The 13,634-nt window shown below is 47.7% G+C and overlaps 7 protein-coding genes across 7 annotated transcripts; 4 read left to right on the top strand and 3 right to left on the bottom strand.

Moving 5' to 3' along the window:
- Nucleotides 1-370: 370 nt before the first annotated feature.
- N7487_005337 (amidohydrolase) lies at nucleotides 371-1,975 on the top strand (the record flags this gene model as incomplete). Its single annotated transcript, XM_056873084.1, has 5 exons — nucleotides 371-742; nucleotides 795-1,039; nucleotides 1,088-1,294; nucleotides 1,350-1,404; nucleotides 1,466-1,975. The coding sequence occupies 5 exons, from the start codon at nucleotides 371-373 to the stop codon at nucleotides 1,973-1,975; spliced, it is 1,389 nt and encodes a 462-aa protein (XP_056730804.1).
- A 141-nt stretch (nucleotides 1,976-2,116) lies between these two features.
- N7487_005338 (glycoside hydrolase family 88/105 protein) lies at nucleotides 2,117-3,220 on the bottom strand (the record flags this gene model as incomplete). The annotated part of the gene is made up of 1 exon (XM_056873085.1): nucleotides 2,117-3,220. One exon carries the CDS (start codon nucleotides 3,218-3,220, stop codon nucleotides 2,117-2,119), a length of 1,104 nt encoding a protein of 367 aa, XP_056730805.1.
- Nucleotides 3,221-3,856: 636 nt separating this feature from the next.
- Nucleotides 3,857-5,726, top strand: N7487_005339 (uncharacterized protein; the record flags this gene model as incomplete). Its single annotated transcript, XM_056873086.1, has 5 exons — nucleotides 3,857-4,252; nucleotides 4,314-4,591; nucleotides 4,646-5,164; nucleotides 5,218-5,429; nucleotides 5,485-5,726. 5 exons carry the CDS (start codon nucleotides 3,857-3,859, stop codon nucleotides 5,724-5,726), a joined length of 1,647 nt encoding a protein of 548 aa, XP_056730806.1.
- Nucleotides 5,727-7,428: 1,702 nt separating this feature from the next.
- N7487_005340 (putative endo-1,4-beta-glucanase) lies at nucleotides 7,429-8,730 on the top strand (the record flags this gene model as incomplete). Its single annotated transcript, XM_056873087.1, has 4 exons — nucleotides 7,429-7,615; nucleotides 7,681-8,023; nucleotides 8,082-8,256; nucleotides 8,329-8,730. The coding sequence occupies 4 exons, from the start codon at nucleotides 7,429-7,431 to the stop codon at nucleotides 8,728-8,730; spliced, it is 1,107 nt and encodes a 368-aa protein (XP_056730807.1).
- A 911-nt stretch (nucleotides 8,731-9,641) lies between these two features.
- Nucleotides 9,642-9,986, top strand: N7487_005341 (uncharacterized protein; the record flags this gene model as incomplete). The annotated part of the gene is made up of 1 exon (XM_056873088.1): nucleotides 9,642-9,986. The coding sequence occupies one exon, from the start codon at nucleotides 9,642-9,644 to the stop codon at nucleotides 9,984-9,986; it is 345 nt and encodes a 114-aa protein (XP_056730808.1).
- A 680-nt stretch (nucleotides 9,987-10,666) lies between these two features.
- N7487_005342 (NPP1 family protein) lies at nucleotides 10,667-11,590 on the bottom strand (the record flags this gene model as incomplete). Its single annotated transcript, XM_056873089.1, has 4 exons — nucleotides 10,667-10,767; nucleotides 10,829-11,155; nucleotides 11,231-11,295; nucleotides 11,361-11,590. The coding sequence occupies 4 exons, from the start codon at nucleotides 11,588-11,590 to the stop codon at nucleotides 10,667-10,669; spliced, it is 723 nt and encodes a 240-aa protein (XP_056730809.1).
- Nucleotides 11,591-12,182: 592 nt separating this feature from the next.
- N7487_005343 (5'/3'-nucleotidase SurE) lies at nucleotides 12,183-13,182 on the bottom strand (the record flags this gene model as incomplete). Its single annotated transcript, XM_056873090.1, has 3 exons — nucleotides 12,183-12,806; nucleotides 12,860-12,954; nucleotides 13,011-13,182. The coding sequence occupies 3 exons, from the start codon at nucleotides 13,180-13,182 to the stop codon at nucleotides 12,183-12,185; spliced, it is 891 nt and encodes a 296-aa protein (XP_056730810.1).
- Nucleotides 13,183-13,634: the final 452 nt, after the last annotated feature.

Raw genomic sequence — 13,634 nt, forward strand, 5'->3', positions numbered from 1 at the left:
TTAGTGTCTAGTTTATTTGAATACTGAGACAAACAAAATTGGAATACCTCGCTTCAAAGGCTAACATTGTAACATGTACCACAACATTATTTCACTATACTCGACAATCTCGGAGTTCTCCCCATGTGATGAGAAATGTGTCAATTCTGAGATTCATGTGTTATCTTATCACGCCCCTGAATGCGGATCTTTTCGTACATCGGCAGACTCCGCCTCGGCGCCTCCGTTGGTTTTGCGGGGGAGATCGAATTTGACGATATAAATGCCTGGGGGTTATTCTGGGCTAAACTGGATTAATTTTGGGAATTTCGACCAGGAACCTCTTTGAAACAAACTAACATTTGTTTTTAAACCCATCAGACGATTAGCTATGTTGTACACTCATGCCACTGTGGTGACCGTGGATACTTCACGCCGTATAATTACGGACGGAGCAATTCGTGTAGTCGGCGATGTTATTGTGGATATTGGCAAGACAGCTATCCTCAAGGAAAAGCATGCAGCCGACGAAGAGTATGATCTCTCCGGTCGGATTGTCATCCCAGGGTTAATCTCGACCCACATGCACACAGCACAGACCTTACTGCGAGGTACGGCCGATGATCTAGAGCTGGTGTCATGGCTATGCGAGAGGATCTGGGTTCTCCAGGGTAACTTTACAGCCGAGGACGGATACGCAGCAGCGCGGCTGAGTATCGGAGAGATGCTTAAATCAGGAACCACGTGTTTTTTGGAGAGCATGGTAATGTAGCCTGAGGATAATTTTGGCTACCCAAACACTGACATGAATGCAGTTTGCGGATCGATATGGCTTTGACGGGCTATGTCGTGCCGTTGAAGAGAGTGGCATCCGCGGCTGTCTAGGCAAGATTGTCATGGACATTGCAAAATACGCCAAAGACGACGCTTGGGCTATGCATCCTGGTCTTGTTGAGAACCGTGAAACCTCATTACTTGGAACTGTGAAGATGTGGGAGAAGTGGAATGGTGCAGCCGACGATAGAATCAGAGTCTGGTTTGGTGCCAGGACTCCCGGAGGGTAGGAGACAAGACTGCCATTGGGGGTCACTTGCTAATGATGAATTAGAGTATCGGACGCGCTTTATAAGGAAATGACCGCCATTTCCAAAGAGAAGGGTATACCTATTACCATGCATTGTGCTGAGGTCAAGGCCGATCGCGATTTTTTTGCTTCAGTCTCGCACACCCCGATGTCATATTGTAAATCAGTTGGCCTGCTGAGCAACACCACGGTCCTCGTTCATATGGTTCATCTGGACGACTCGGACATTGAGTGAGATATCGAATATATCTGATTTCACCCAACGGATGCTAATAATATCATGAAGACTTCTTTCTTCTTCGGGAACGCATGTCGCACATTGTCCAACATCCAATGCGAAGGTAAGTTGTATCGCTAGGTTGATTCAGTATCCACAGGACTTAATGACCTGATGATGTCTAGCTTGCGTCCGGAATTTGCAGAGTGCCAGATCTCCAAAATGTCGGAGTCAATATTGGCCTGGGTACCGATGGCGCCCCGTGCAACAACACCTGTGATCTCTTGCAAGAGATGAAACTCGCTGCCATTATTCACAAGGGTATCTCTCAAGACCCCACGGTAGTCCCGGCCGAAAGCGTGCTGGAGATGGCTACAATAAATGGGGCCAAAGCGCTGGGCTTGGATAACCAGATCGGCAGCCTGGAAATTGGCAAGAAGGCTGACTTTGTGGCTATCGATGTTCGAGGGATCCACACCCAGCCTTGGTTTAATCCAGTCAGCGCAGTTGTTTATACTACAATTGGGCGAGATGTCGATGTTGTTGTGGTCAACGGGAAGGTTGTCGTCAAGAATGGTGAGCTCATGACGATGGACGAGAAGGAAATTGTGCAGGAAGCCCAAAGAAGAAGCAAGGAGGTAGTGGAAAGAGCCGGGTTGGGAAAGAAAGTTCAGGGTCGTTGGCCAGTGGAGTGATCAAACGAAGAGTCACATTTCATGATTTGTCCATTCTATTATCTAGCAAGTCCGTTCATGCAGGGAACGTGCCTATGTACAGCTCTATGATTCGGGTCATGCCACATGCCATTGCCATTTCAGTCATTAAACGTGAATTCTTCACAACAGATCACGCAATGCTTCGCCCAGAGCCATAATGGCCATAGCCTGGCCATAAGGCATCGAGGTCAACGGAATCTCTTTGTAAAAGTCAAGACAGTCACCCATCCCCGTACCAAAGCTGGTATTCTGCAATTCTCCTTTGTCATCCACGTATCCGATAACCGCAGCGATTGCCTTTTCAGCAACTGGGCGGTACTGGGCACTGATATAACGTTTCCTAACGGCCTTGAGAATACCGTAGGCAAATCCAGCGGTCGCAGAGGCTTCCAAATACGAGTCGGGGTGGTCAAGGAGAGTGTGCCATGCGCCGGATGACGATTGAAGACGCTGCAAGGCCTCACATTGTGCCTCAAGGGTATCGATCAAGTGAAGACGAATAGGGTCATTTGGCTGGAGATCAAGTAACTCGATGATCTCGGGAATCACAATTGTGACCCAGCTATTGCCACGAGCCCAGCGCGCATCTGCAAAATTGTGCCCGCCATCTTCAAATGTCCAGCCATGGAACCAGAGGCCAGTCTTTGTGTCGAAAAGATATTTGATGTGTGTAAGGAATTGCTTTTTCGCCTCTTCGATATATTGGGGTCGGTTCAGAAGCTTTCCGATCTTCGCCAGTGGCATAACAGTCATCATCAAAGTATCATCCCAGAGTTGCTGGTAGTTCTCTGTGATATAAGTCATATGCTGCATGCCACCGTAGCGGGTGCGGGGGAGTTCATGCATTGCCCATTCAGCCCATGCGTCGAGCCACGGCAGGTAGATGGCATTGCCGGTCTTCTCATAAACGTAGGCGAGAGTCAAAAAGACGGCCATGGTGTTGATATTCTTGGTGGTGCCACCCTCAGCAAATCGTGCTGCAAACCAATCCTCAATGATCTTCAACAATCTCTCGTCGCCCGTCAGCTCGTAGTACTTCCACACGCCGTACAGTCCAATGCCGTGTGTCCATTCCCAGCCCTGCCACGACTTGGTATCAATAATGCGTCCATCAGGAAGTGGTAGCAGGAATCTTCCAGTCTCGTCTTTGATGTTGACCAAATTGTCAATTAACAGGTTGATGGCGCTGTGAATTTCGGGGCCCGTGGGCTTAGGGGATGACATTGTGTGATGCTGAGAGACTGGAGATTGTGTTTTGGACGAATAATATTTTCCGCGACTTTTTGTCCGGGAAGGAAAATAATATGTTGTCCCAGGACGTCCTAAGCTCCCAAGTCTTGGTATAAGTTCTTCCACTAATGAGCTCCTAAGTCAGACGCCACGAAGTCTCTCCGCGGGGACCAAGCGTTATTCGGGTGAGAGAACACCGAGTTACAAACCACCAAAATACCTTGGAAGTGTATTTATTCTGACCCACCGCAATTAGCGGGCTACTTTTCGGCCGCCGGGGTAGCAGATCCCCGGATTCCCCAGCGTGGGGAGAGACTAGCGCGCTATCTCCTCCTTTGCCAAGAAAACCGGGGAAACAAAGGAGACGGAGGTGACTTCTTGACTTGGTTTAACTCGATTTGACTTAATTTGACTTCCGGTTAATATTATAGATCAAGTTATTGGAACCCCACATGACTCTTTCAGCCGGTTAATAATCTTACATGTGGTTAGGGCTACTCCTATTTGGGATCATGCACGGCCCTGACAGGAAAGACGTGGGGCATTATAAGTCCTGGAGAATGTCTCGCTTTCCTGTCACCTGTGTCCCCTGGTGAACTGCATTCTTGCACCTACTGTTTTCATTTCGTCATGGCCGACAGCAAACACGACCCCCAGCAGGGGATTGAGACGGCCCCTGTTGAGGGAATCGAGGTAGCGCATAAGCAGCAACCAAAAATTGACATGGGGGAGTACGAGAACAAGCAAGACATCTCCCATGTCGAAAAAGTTCTTTCAGAGCCCGATGACCTCGTCAAGGACAACATGGATATCACCCGTGTGGACAAGGAGATCCAAGCATATGCCGCCCACAGTCAGGTGGAAATCGACGAGGCCACTAACAAGCGGCTGAAAGGCCTGATCGATCGCCGTGTCCTTGTTATTATGATTTGCACATATTTCCTACAGGCCCTGGACAAGGGAACTATGTCGTTCTCGGCTATTATGGGGATCAAGGATGATGCGAATCTCAACGATGGGCAAAAGGTATGCAATCCATGTTGAGCTTTCTTTTCCATCAATATGCTAAATTTATTCCTATCCATAGTACTCTTGGTTGACTACGTGTATTTACATCGCTGTTCTCATCGTTGAATATCCTACGAACTGGATCATCCAAAGAGTCCCACTCGGCAAGTACTTGGGCATCAACATCGTCCTATGGGGTATGATCCTGGCACTCCATGCAGCCTGCAAGAACTTCACTGGCTTAGTCGTTGTTCGTACCCTTCTGGGTATCTTTGAGGCTTGCTGTCAGCCCATTTTCGTGACTCTTTCCTCGATGTGGTACAAGCGAGAGGAACAAGCGGCTACGGTGACATACTGGTATGTGGATACTCCCCCCGAAAGCGAATTCACGTTGGTCTAATGGCGAAATAGGTACATGATGAATGGTGCGCAGCAGATTGTCGGTGGCCTATTGGCATACTGTTTCACCCTCATCGGAGCAGACAAGGTACTCAAGTCTTGGCAAGCACTCTTCCTGACATATGGATGTATCTCCGTTCTTTGGGGAGTCTTTGTCATTTGGTATATGCCTGACTCCCCTATGCGTGCAAAGTGTTTCACCGAGGAAGACAAACGTCTCATGGTCGAACGTCTGCGTTCCAATCAGACTGGTATTCAGAACAGAAAGTTCCATGCATACCAGATGTGGGAGGCTTTCCGTGATCCGCAGATGTGGTGTTATTGTGCTGTTCAGATGTTCACCACTCTCCCTACCAGCGGTCTAGGCGCATTCTTCGGTATCGTTGTCTCGAGCTTCGACTTTACTGTATTGCAAACTCAGCTGCTTGCTATGGTGCTGGGTGCTTACATTATCGTTGTTCTGTTGTCATCCGCATGGCTGGTGAATAAGTTCAAACAGAACACTATCGTAATGCTGTGCTTCATTATTCCGTAAGTATCTCTCCTTGCTCAATTTTCGGCGAGGTCAGACTAACAGTTGGCAGGTCTTTCATCGGAACTATTGTCCTTATGACGGTGGAAAACACCACCTTGCCCACCAAGGTTGGCCTTCTTATCAGCTACTACATCACTCTGTCATTCTGGTCGGCCCAAACTCTTACTCTATCTATGGTGTCGCGAAATATTGGTGGTCAAACCAAGAAGTCCACGGTAGTGGCTGCAACTTTCGTGTCATGGGCTGCTGGTAACGCAATTGGTAAGTACCTTGTGTTCTTCATGGATAATTTCAGTCCCCAACTAACAAATAAAAGGTCCTCAAGTGTTCCTTGACACAGATGCCCCACGATACCACATTGCTTGGAGTGTCCATCTGGCTTGCTATGCTTGTATGGTTTTCGCCGTTGTCTACCTCCGCTTCCATCTCAAGCGTGAGAACGCCAAGAAGGATAAGCTGTTGGCTGAGGCAGGTCTCAGTGCCGCTGATCCAACCCTCATTCATGCTTTCGAAGACAAGACAGACCGGGAGAACTTGAACTTCCGCTATGTCTACTAAATACGCAAGATAATTGTGTTGGCATTGTTCTTGTCGTTTACCTTTTACGCTTTTTCCAATTATATCCTCAAATGTTTTGTTCTTCTCAAAATCGCATTCTGCGTACATGGATTGCACATTATCGCACGAATAACGAATAACACTTACGATGGTCTCGGCGTATGCTATTTCAAGATCCGTTAGGTTAAGTGGTTGATTATATCGTTCCGCAAAGCCTCACCCAACCCATAGCAATGGGGGCCCATAAGGCCCCTATTAAAGCCCATTAAAAGGGGTTCGACCGGCATCTTGTAATCGCTATACAATATTATATTCTAACCCTTTTACTGGTCGTATAAAATTCAACTATGAAAGTATATATTTTAAAGGGAATCCGATTACTCGATGTCGAGATACTGTAAAAAAGGTTGTTTTACTGTTTGATATATATTTAGGATATGAGTAGGAGTACTACTACTTTCTAAGTTAACTTTTGTAATTTATAATTACCCAAAGAATGCGCATTCTCGCGTTTTTATACGTGATATCGAGAGATAACTGGTAATTGATTCTAACTTATCAAAACCAATAAAATAATTCTTTTTGTATAAGGTGACAGATAATTTTAAAATCCCTAAAAGGGGGTTCAACCTCTTAATTCTCGGCATATTTGTACTGTACGGGGCCCAGTTGGGGGCCCATGGACCCGCAGTGGGCTTCTCCTTAGGCCCATAGCCCACCGGTGGGCTCGAAGGTAGGGCCTAAAGCCCATCCCATTTGCGGGTTGGATTAGGCTGGGCCATGGGCTTTATGGGCTTTGCGGGGCTGTAGTTGATTATGCAGGTAAACTAAACACGAGTTCTGTGGACGAGATCTCAAATCAGCCACCTGCACCGGGACCTAGAACTTGAGCACCGCAGTCTGCGAAATTATATAGCATACGTCAAAAGCTTATATTTATGCTGAATATCTGCCGAGCTCGCCCAAGTGAAAAGAGCTTGGCTCAAGTTTGTTGATTGGGACCCCACCCGGTAGAAATGTGCAGCTCATGTATTACCGTTGCTGTCAAGCTATCTCGCATCCATGATCTTTTTCTTTGGCATCCATTTTTAAAGCCACGAAATATTAAATAAAAAATAAAGAATTTGAACGTATATCGGAGTAACAGGGCTTGAATAAAAATACCCTATCTTCTTTCAACGGCGCAATTCCTAAACGGGGCTAAGGGCGCCTACTGACACTCCAGATAGGCTAGTGTGTCAGGTTTGCATTATAACTACGTATGCCTGACCCTTCATTAATTTCCATGATTCCTTTCTGCTTGATGCATTTAGATCTTAAGCTACCATGACACGAAATCAGCGCGACCTCCCCTGGTGGCGTTGTGACTTCCTACAGAATTACCCCGTGGCTTGTCGGTCTCCGTGCAGAATGAGTATTTCAGTTGTGCTAGCTTCGCGCATAATGTTTCCAATTGGTTTCATCCCTTGTAATTGCAATTCTCAATCCGAGACACCCTTGGGATATCAACCAGGAAAGCGGATCACATGAAAATCCGTAATACTGCTCTCGATCACTATAAATATGGCCGTTGCGCAGTTCCAGCACAAAGGGCAAACACAGGCAGAGTCTGACTTTTGCTACCTACTTCGCACTCAACATATCTATTATCCATTTCTTTGAGATTCAAGCTTATTCAATTGCTTCTTCAAATACAATCGCAATGTATAGCCTCCTCGGCCCCGCTCTGTTTGCGTCCCTCGCTGCGGCCCATGGTCACGTCACCAACATCGTTATTAACGGTGTCTCCTTTAATGGATGGGACATAAACAGCTATCCGTACATGGAATCGCCTCCGGCTGTGGTAGCTTGGGGTACCCCAAACACTGGCAATGGTTTCATTGCTCCGGGTATGTTATATCATTGTCGTCCTCTTTGGCCAAACACAATTTCTTTTCTAACATTTCAAAACCAGATGCGTACACAACCTCAGATATCATCTGTCATCTAAATGCTACTAATGCCAAAGGGCATGCGGTAGTCGCTGCCGGCGACCGAGTCTTTCTTCAGTGGACTGACTGGCCAGACTCGCATCATGGGCCGGTCATTGATTACCTCGCTAGTTGTGGCTCAACTGGCTGTGAAACTGTGGACAAAACCACTCTCAAGTTTTTCAAGATTGACGGTGTTGGACTAGTTGACGACAAAACCGTTCCCGGCACTTGGGGCGATGATCAGCTCGTAGCCCAGAATTCGGGATGGATGGTCGAGATTCCTCCCGACATCGCACCTGGGAATTATGTCTTGAGACATGAACTGTATGTAAATCTCTCTGATTCCACGAGAGAGTTTGGCTAATCTTGCTTTGCTATCAAGGATCGCACTCCACAGTGCAGGCACTGAAGGTGGGGCCCAGAATTATCCTCAATGCTTCAACCTTCAAATCACTGGCTCCGGATCAAAGCAACCAGCAGGTGTGTTGGGTACAGAGCTGTACAGTCCAACGGATCCTGGTATTGTCGTGAACATCTACACATCTCTGTCAACCTATGTAAGTGATTAGTCGTCAGGATTCGCTGACATCTCACCCGATTCCACTCCCTTGCTAATGTCGCATTATCAGGTTGTCCCTGGGCCAACTCTTTACAGTGGTGCTGTCTCAATCACGCAAACTACTTCAGCAAGCACCGCGTCGGGTACACCAGTGACAGGGACAGGAACAGCTGCTGCTAGCGGCACTACTACAACCTCATCCTCCAAGGCTGCCACCACGACATTGGTGACTACCACAAGAGCTACCAGCCCTACCACTACTATCAGTAAAACCAGTGCGATCAGGAAGCCCGCTACCGCCACCCCTTCCACCACTCCCACCACCGCCGCGGCTGGTGGGGGCGGAGCAACCCAAACCCTCTACGGACAGTGTGGAGGAACTGGTTGGACAGGACCAACTGCATGTGCATCACCAGCAACCTGTTCTTCGGCGAACCCGTATTATTCTCAGTGTGTTTCAACTGCTGCTTGAATTAATTTGGCATAAGTCTCATGGGAAACCGTCGCTGGACGATGGATTCAAAGTATGAGCAGGAAAGGAGTGTTATTGATGAAGTGTGATGATTGATATCGATGTCAGCCTCGTGAGACATCTCACATGTGTTTTAGTTAAAATGTGGCCTGAATATAGTCATATATATGTATAGAATTCATTGTATATCACTGGGTCGCTTGTTCTAGTCATGGTATACAGCAGTCGATTGTTCCCTTCAAAGTTAACTAGAAACTGCGAAGGTTTACCACAGCTATGTTACTTGCTTCTGGGGTTTCTAGATGCCTTCCTTGGCGATCCTCGTGTTGAGATGCGTGTCTACATAGGTACTCGGGAGTCAGGCAGTCGCGATCGGGGTGGTTGCCTCGCTGATTAGGCCACAGCAGTGGATAGTCAATAGTTCTGGGACCTCATCTCTTTTCTCCACTCCCTCCCTCCCTGGCCTTCGCCTTGTAGAATCAACATATCACAATCCCAATTTCGAATTGTAACTCAGCCTCATCACGGACCATTTTTATCCGCTTTGAACCAGTTAGCTTTGATTATTCGAATGTGTCTGGACTTTTTGGACCAGGAGCCTTCTGGGCCTGGATAATTACCTTTGTGGACGGCTTCTGCCCTAACGAGGGTCGGCACCTGCTACGAGTCATCTGAAAAGAACCCTGGACCTTTGCCATGTCATTAGACAGGTTCTCACAACTCCCTCCTCTGCCAATAGAGGACCACTCTGTTAAAAGAGAACTGCCCTGCCGGAACAACCTGGGCGAGGCTGACGAGCTGCAAAACGATAAAATGGAATGCATATCAAGATTGCTGAAAGAGATCATGCAAGACACCTTGACTAATGCAAAGGAATCGTCGACTCACCTCTCAATATTGCGCGATATAGCATGTTCGGAGACGAGCCTGGTATTTTTAGGCAAGAATTCAATGAAGCGACGGAGAGTCTAGCAGCCACTTACTGTTGGTCCGCGATGGAGGAAGCAGATATTGCTCACTACCTCATCGAGTTTCGCAATCGGCTTAAATTCCGTACCCATCAATTTGAGACTGCTAAGGCTGAAATTCCACATGAGATGGATTTGAATACTTGGGCTGCAGTTCTTTATGCTCTGATTTCCTGCTGGGTATGCTTCGTACAACACGGCGGCTTCAAATCCGATACGTGGAGACCCGAAGACGATGCTGCTGCGTGTATTGCGCAGTTCTCCTTTTGTGTATCGGTTCTCGCTTGAATATCATCCCATCCGAGAATGCCTGAGAGCACTCCAGAATTCAGAGCTTCGCTACGCTTAGCCGTCTGGTTTGTTGTCTATTGGCATAGTTGGCTCGTAATTCACCTGCGCGGGTACTACATCGAGAACGAGTGGAGTATACCAACTGCGCTGGCCCTAGGCTATAATGCTGGGCTGATGGGACTTCTTGCGCTCAGGATGTGTTTTTTGGTCTTGTCTCGGCATTCGTGGATTGCTAGAAAGTTCCGTTTGATTACTCCAAGACAGGCGCTACTAGGTTCAGACTTGCGAGTACTGACGGCATGGTTCTCCCTTGTTCCATGGTCCTACATCCTCGGTTTTTGGAATGTAGGAGATACCCGCGCGGTCCTAAAATACCTTGGGGAATTCATGTTGACTAGTGAGGCCAAGGGTACATCATCAGAGATATCCAGATGGCACGCGGCATGATAGCCATGTTGTCGAGCTCCGACAATGCACCACAGGCCAGATGGAGGAAGGAATTCAGCAGTATATTGTGCAAAGATGGATGTATCAATTTTAAACACTCATCAGCGTATTATAGTAGTCTGATCGCATTAAACAAATAAAATAATATATGCTAAGCAGGCGACAGCAAGCCATTCAAACGGCTCTTTCTTGGCCTCATGGGGTCCAGTGGGCGATGTCTGACTATGAACTCAGTACGTTGCCTTTGCGAGGTTGTTCGCAAAATTGCCCTCGTTGAAAGGAACATTTCCAGATCCAAAGTCGGTTGTATCCAAAGCATTTTGCTCGACAGCTGAATGTTCCACGTTAGCTTGCTAGCTCCTAGACCTTGGGAATATAGCTGGGCAACTTACCTGACATTGACTCCCAGGCAACCAACGGCTGTGTGCCACCGATGGCAGTTGTTAAGCCGCAAGAATGATTCACAGGCCAGACGGACTCATACTTGATCAGAGATGAGGTGCCATCAAGTGTGAAGCCGTCTGTACTGCAATCCCAGCCACCATGTGCGGACGGGCAAACGGCCACGATGTTCGAGGCATCGGTACTTGTGGCATCGGAAAGCCAGATAATAACTCCCTCCCAATCGTGGCGATGTCCGAGATCAGTCGACGGCTCATCCTTGGGGAAATACCAAGAATACATCAAGGCATTCTTGCCTCCGGAAGTACCGCTTCTCACTGTAGATTGCAAAGGAAGGCCGTTAGTCACTATGTTCCAAGTCTATTGAATGACTAACTTCCGAAGAAACTCACCGTAGATTTGTCCTGTGCTTGAACTGCATCCACCATTGGAACTTCCAGTTGGCTTGAGACCGGCACTGCACCACAGGTATTAGATATGAGAGTCTTAAAAATCCTTGACAAAGACAGTTCTCCCACTTACTTCGTGTTCCCGTTGACATCCACGGCTGGGAAGGGCACGCAGCCATTGACAACCTTCAGCTTGGGCTGGTAGGCCAAATAGCGGTCGCCAACAGCACCGGCTGGAACGGTTTGGGGAAGTCCAACAAGGTCGCTGTGTCCAATTGTTCCTCGACGCGACAGCTCAACCGGGTTAGCCGTCACGGGCAGCACCGTGAGAGCAGTCAGCGCAGCAATTAGCTGAGGAATCATGTTGGAATGGAAATTAGGTGTATGTTGTGGTGACCTTGTTCTATTGAGAAACGGGATTTCTTCGGGATATTTATATTTTGTAGATGAACGAAGTACGGAATACAACATAGGCAGTGGTATTCATCAGAATCGATCGGCATGGCTCCGTTGGCTACCTTGGGAACATTGTCGTTAGACCCGCTTCCTTTGGCCAATTTAAGCCCGGTGGAAACGGTCTTCAGTCCCAATGAAGTATAGTGGATGATAGGAGAGTTCGGTGTGAAACTCTGATTATAGATTAGATTGCTTTTTACGCGTGCGATCGTCAAACCCGGTGATTCGCCGTCTCGTTGTGTTTCTCCGATGCGAAACGAGCTCCTTGTAAGCTGAGGCATTTTCTCTGCTTGTGAATCCTTTATCTATGCTCAATTTGCTTAATTGAAGCTAGTCTAGGTTTTAATATACAGTAGTGGCTCTTATATGCACCCCTGGCAGGGATTATTAATATATTCACTCATGCAACATAACATGATCAAATAGAACACGTGGTGATAATCAGGAACATCCATGGATGATCTGCACCGTCCTTGGCATTCGCGTTTTTCTACACCAATCAGGGTAGACAAGTCAACAAATTGCCCAGCTTCTTCAAAACAACCCCCTGTATGTCAGCGGACGCATCCCTCTTCGAGTCTGCAACACCAACTGAGACACTTGCATAGCATCCAGACGCTAGCGATACTTTCAATTCAGTTGGTAATCTCGCCTCGTCCCCACATGTGGTCACATCATCCCCACTAACTAGTGGAACTGCGGTGTGGATGCGGGAAAGGACGAACGAGAAATCGGCCGGACTTGCGCATTCGTCTGAAACCTTTCCAAAGTTGACGTTCAGCCAGGTATCCTTTGGTAGGTATGGTTTTCCAGCAGCAACCACGTGATTTGTCAAGTTGGTTGCCAAATCCGCATAGACCTCACTGTAGTGGGGCCGCGAACTATCCCATGAAGTAGAGGAGCCACTAGCACCGGAGAAGGCGATAGCAGGGATATCATTCTTAGCAGCGTATGTGGCTGCGCCCACGGTTCCGGAGATGAAGACTGTGAGGCCAATGTTACTGCCGACATTGGGACCTGTCACGGCCAAATCTGGGGCGCCGTTGAAGAATTTCGGGCCACTCGTATTGATGCCGTATTGAATGGATGTCACCGGGTAGCTATTGACATAACCTAGTCGGGGCTATTTATACCATTAGTCTGCTATTCTGGTAACACCAGGCACACAATACTGACCTGTGAGGCATTAAATCCAACCGCCGGGCTGCCAGATGGGCAACTGTTGAACTCGCATGGCTCATCCAAGACAGTTGGCTCTCCTTCCTTCGAACCTGTAGTGACGCGCGTCAGTAAAAGAGCGGAAAGTATAGGGGAAGGCACAACATACCCTTTCCACTCTGGTTCTCAGCGGGCGCAGACACCACAACTGAATGATCCGCCGCTCCTAGAGAATCGAATAGAGCGCGAATGTTTGCTTCCGCCCAGCCATCATCGTTGGAGGAGATGATGTTGACTGCGCTGGCAGCCAGAGGGAAGAGCGCAAGAATGTCGAACCGCATGTTCAAAGAGTGTAAGGGCGTTGACGAAGGGTAGAATCAGGGGTTGCTTAGATCTTTTTATATTTTCAGATCTAGTCTTTCTACATGCACGTGTTTGTCGATCTCCCTGTGATCAAGGGAGGGCTGGGGGGGCCTCGGGGGGACCTCGGAGTCCGGCTCAATCGCAACGGCTCGGCCCAAATCCAAAAACGGAAGAACAGAAACTCAATTGGTAGATCACACCCCGGTCACTCCCTGCGTCAAGTTGAACTATTGAATTATTACATGGCCAAGAGTTTAGTATATATTAACACCCAGGTAGAAGTAAACAGAGCACAATATAATTAATAGACTGGATAGGAGGTTATGAAAGAGAGCAAATAGGGAGAACTATCTAATGAGATCCTGGAGAAACATAGTGTCTATGGCAGCTGAAACAAAAATAATAAATGCCGAAAGGGATGCTTTAGAGA

Source organism: Penicillium crustosum (assembly GCF_028827405.1).
Source record: "Penicillium crustosum strain IBT 35664 chromosome Unknown utg000002l_segment0_segment0, whole genome shotgun sequence".
NCBI lineage: Eukaryota > Fungi > Ascomycota > Eurotiomycetes > Eurotiales > Aspergillaceae > Penicillium > Penicillium crustosum.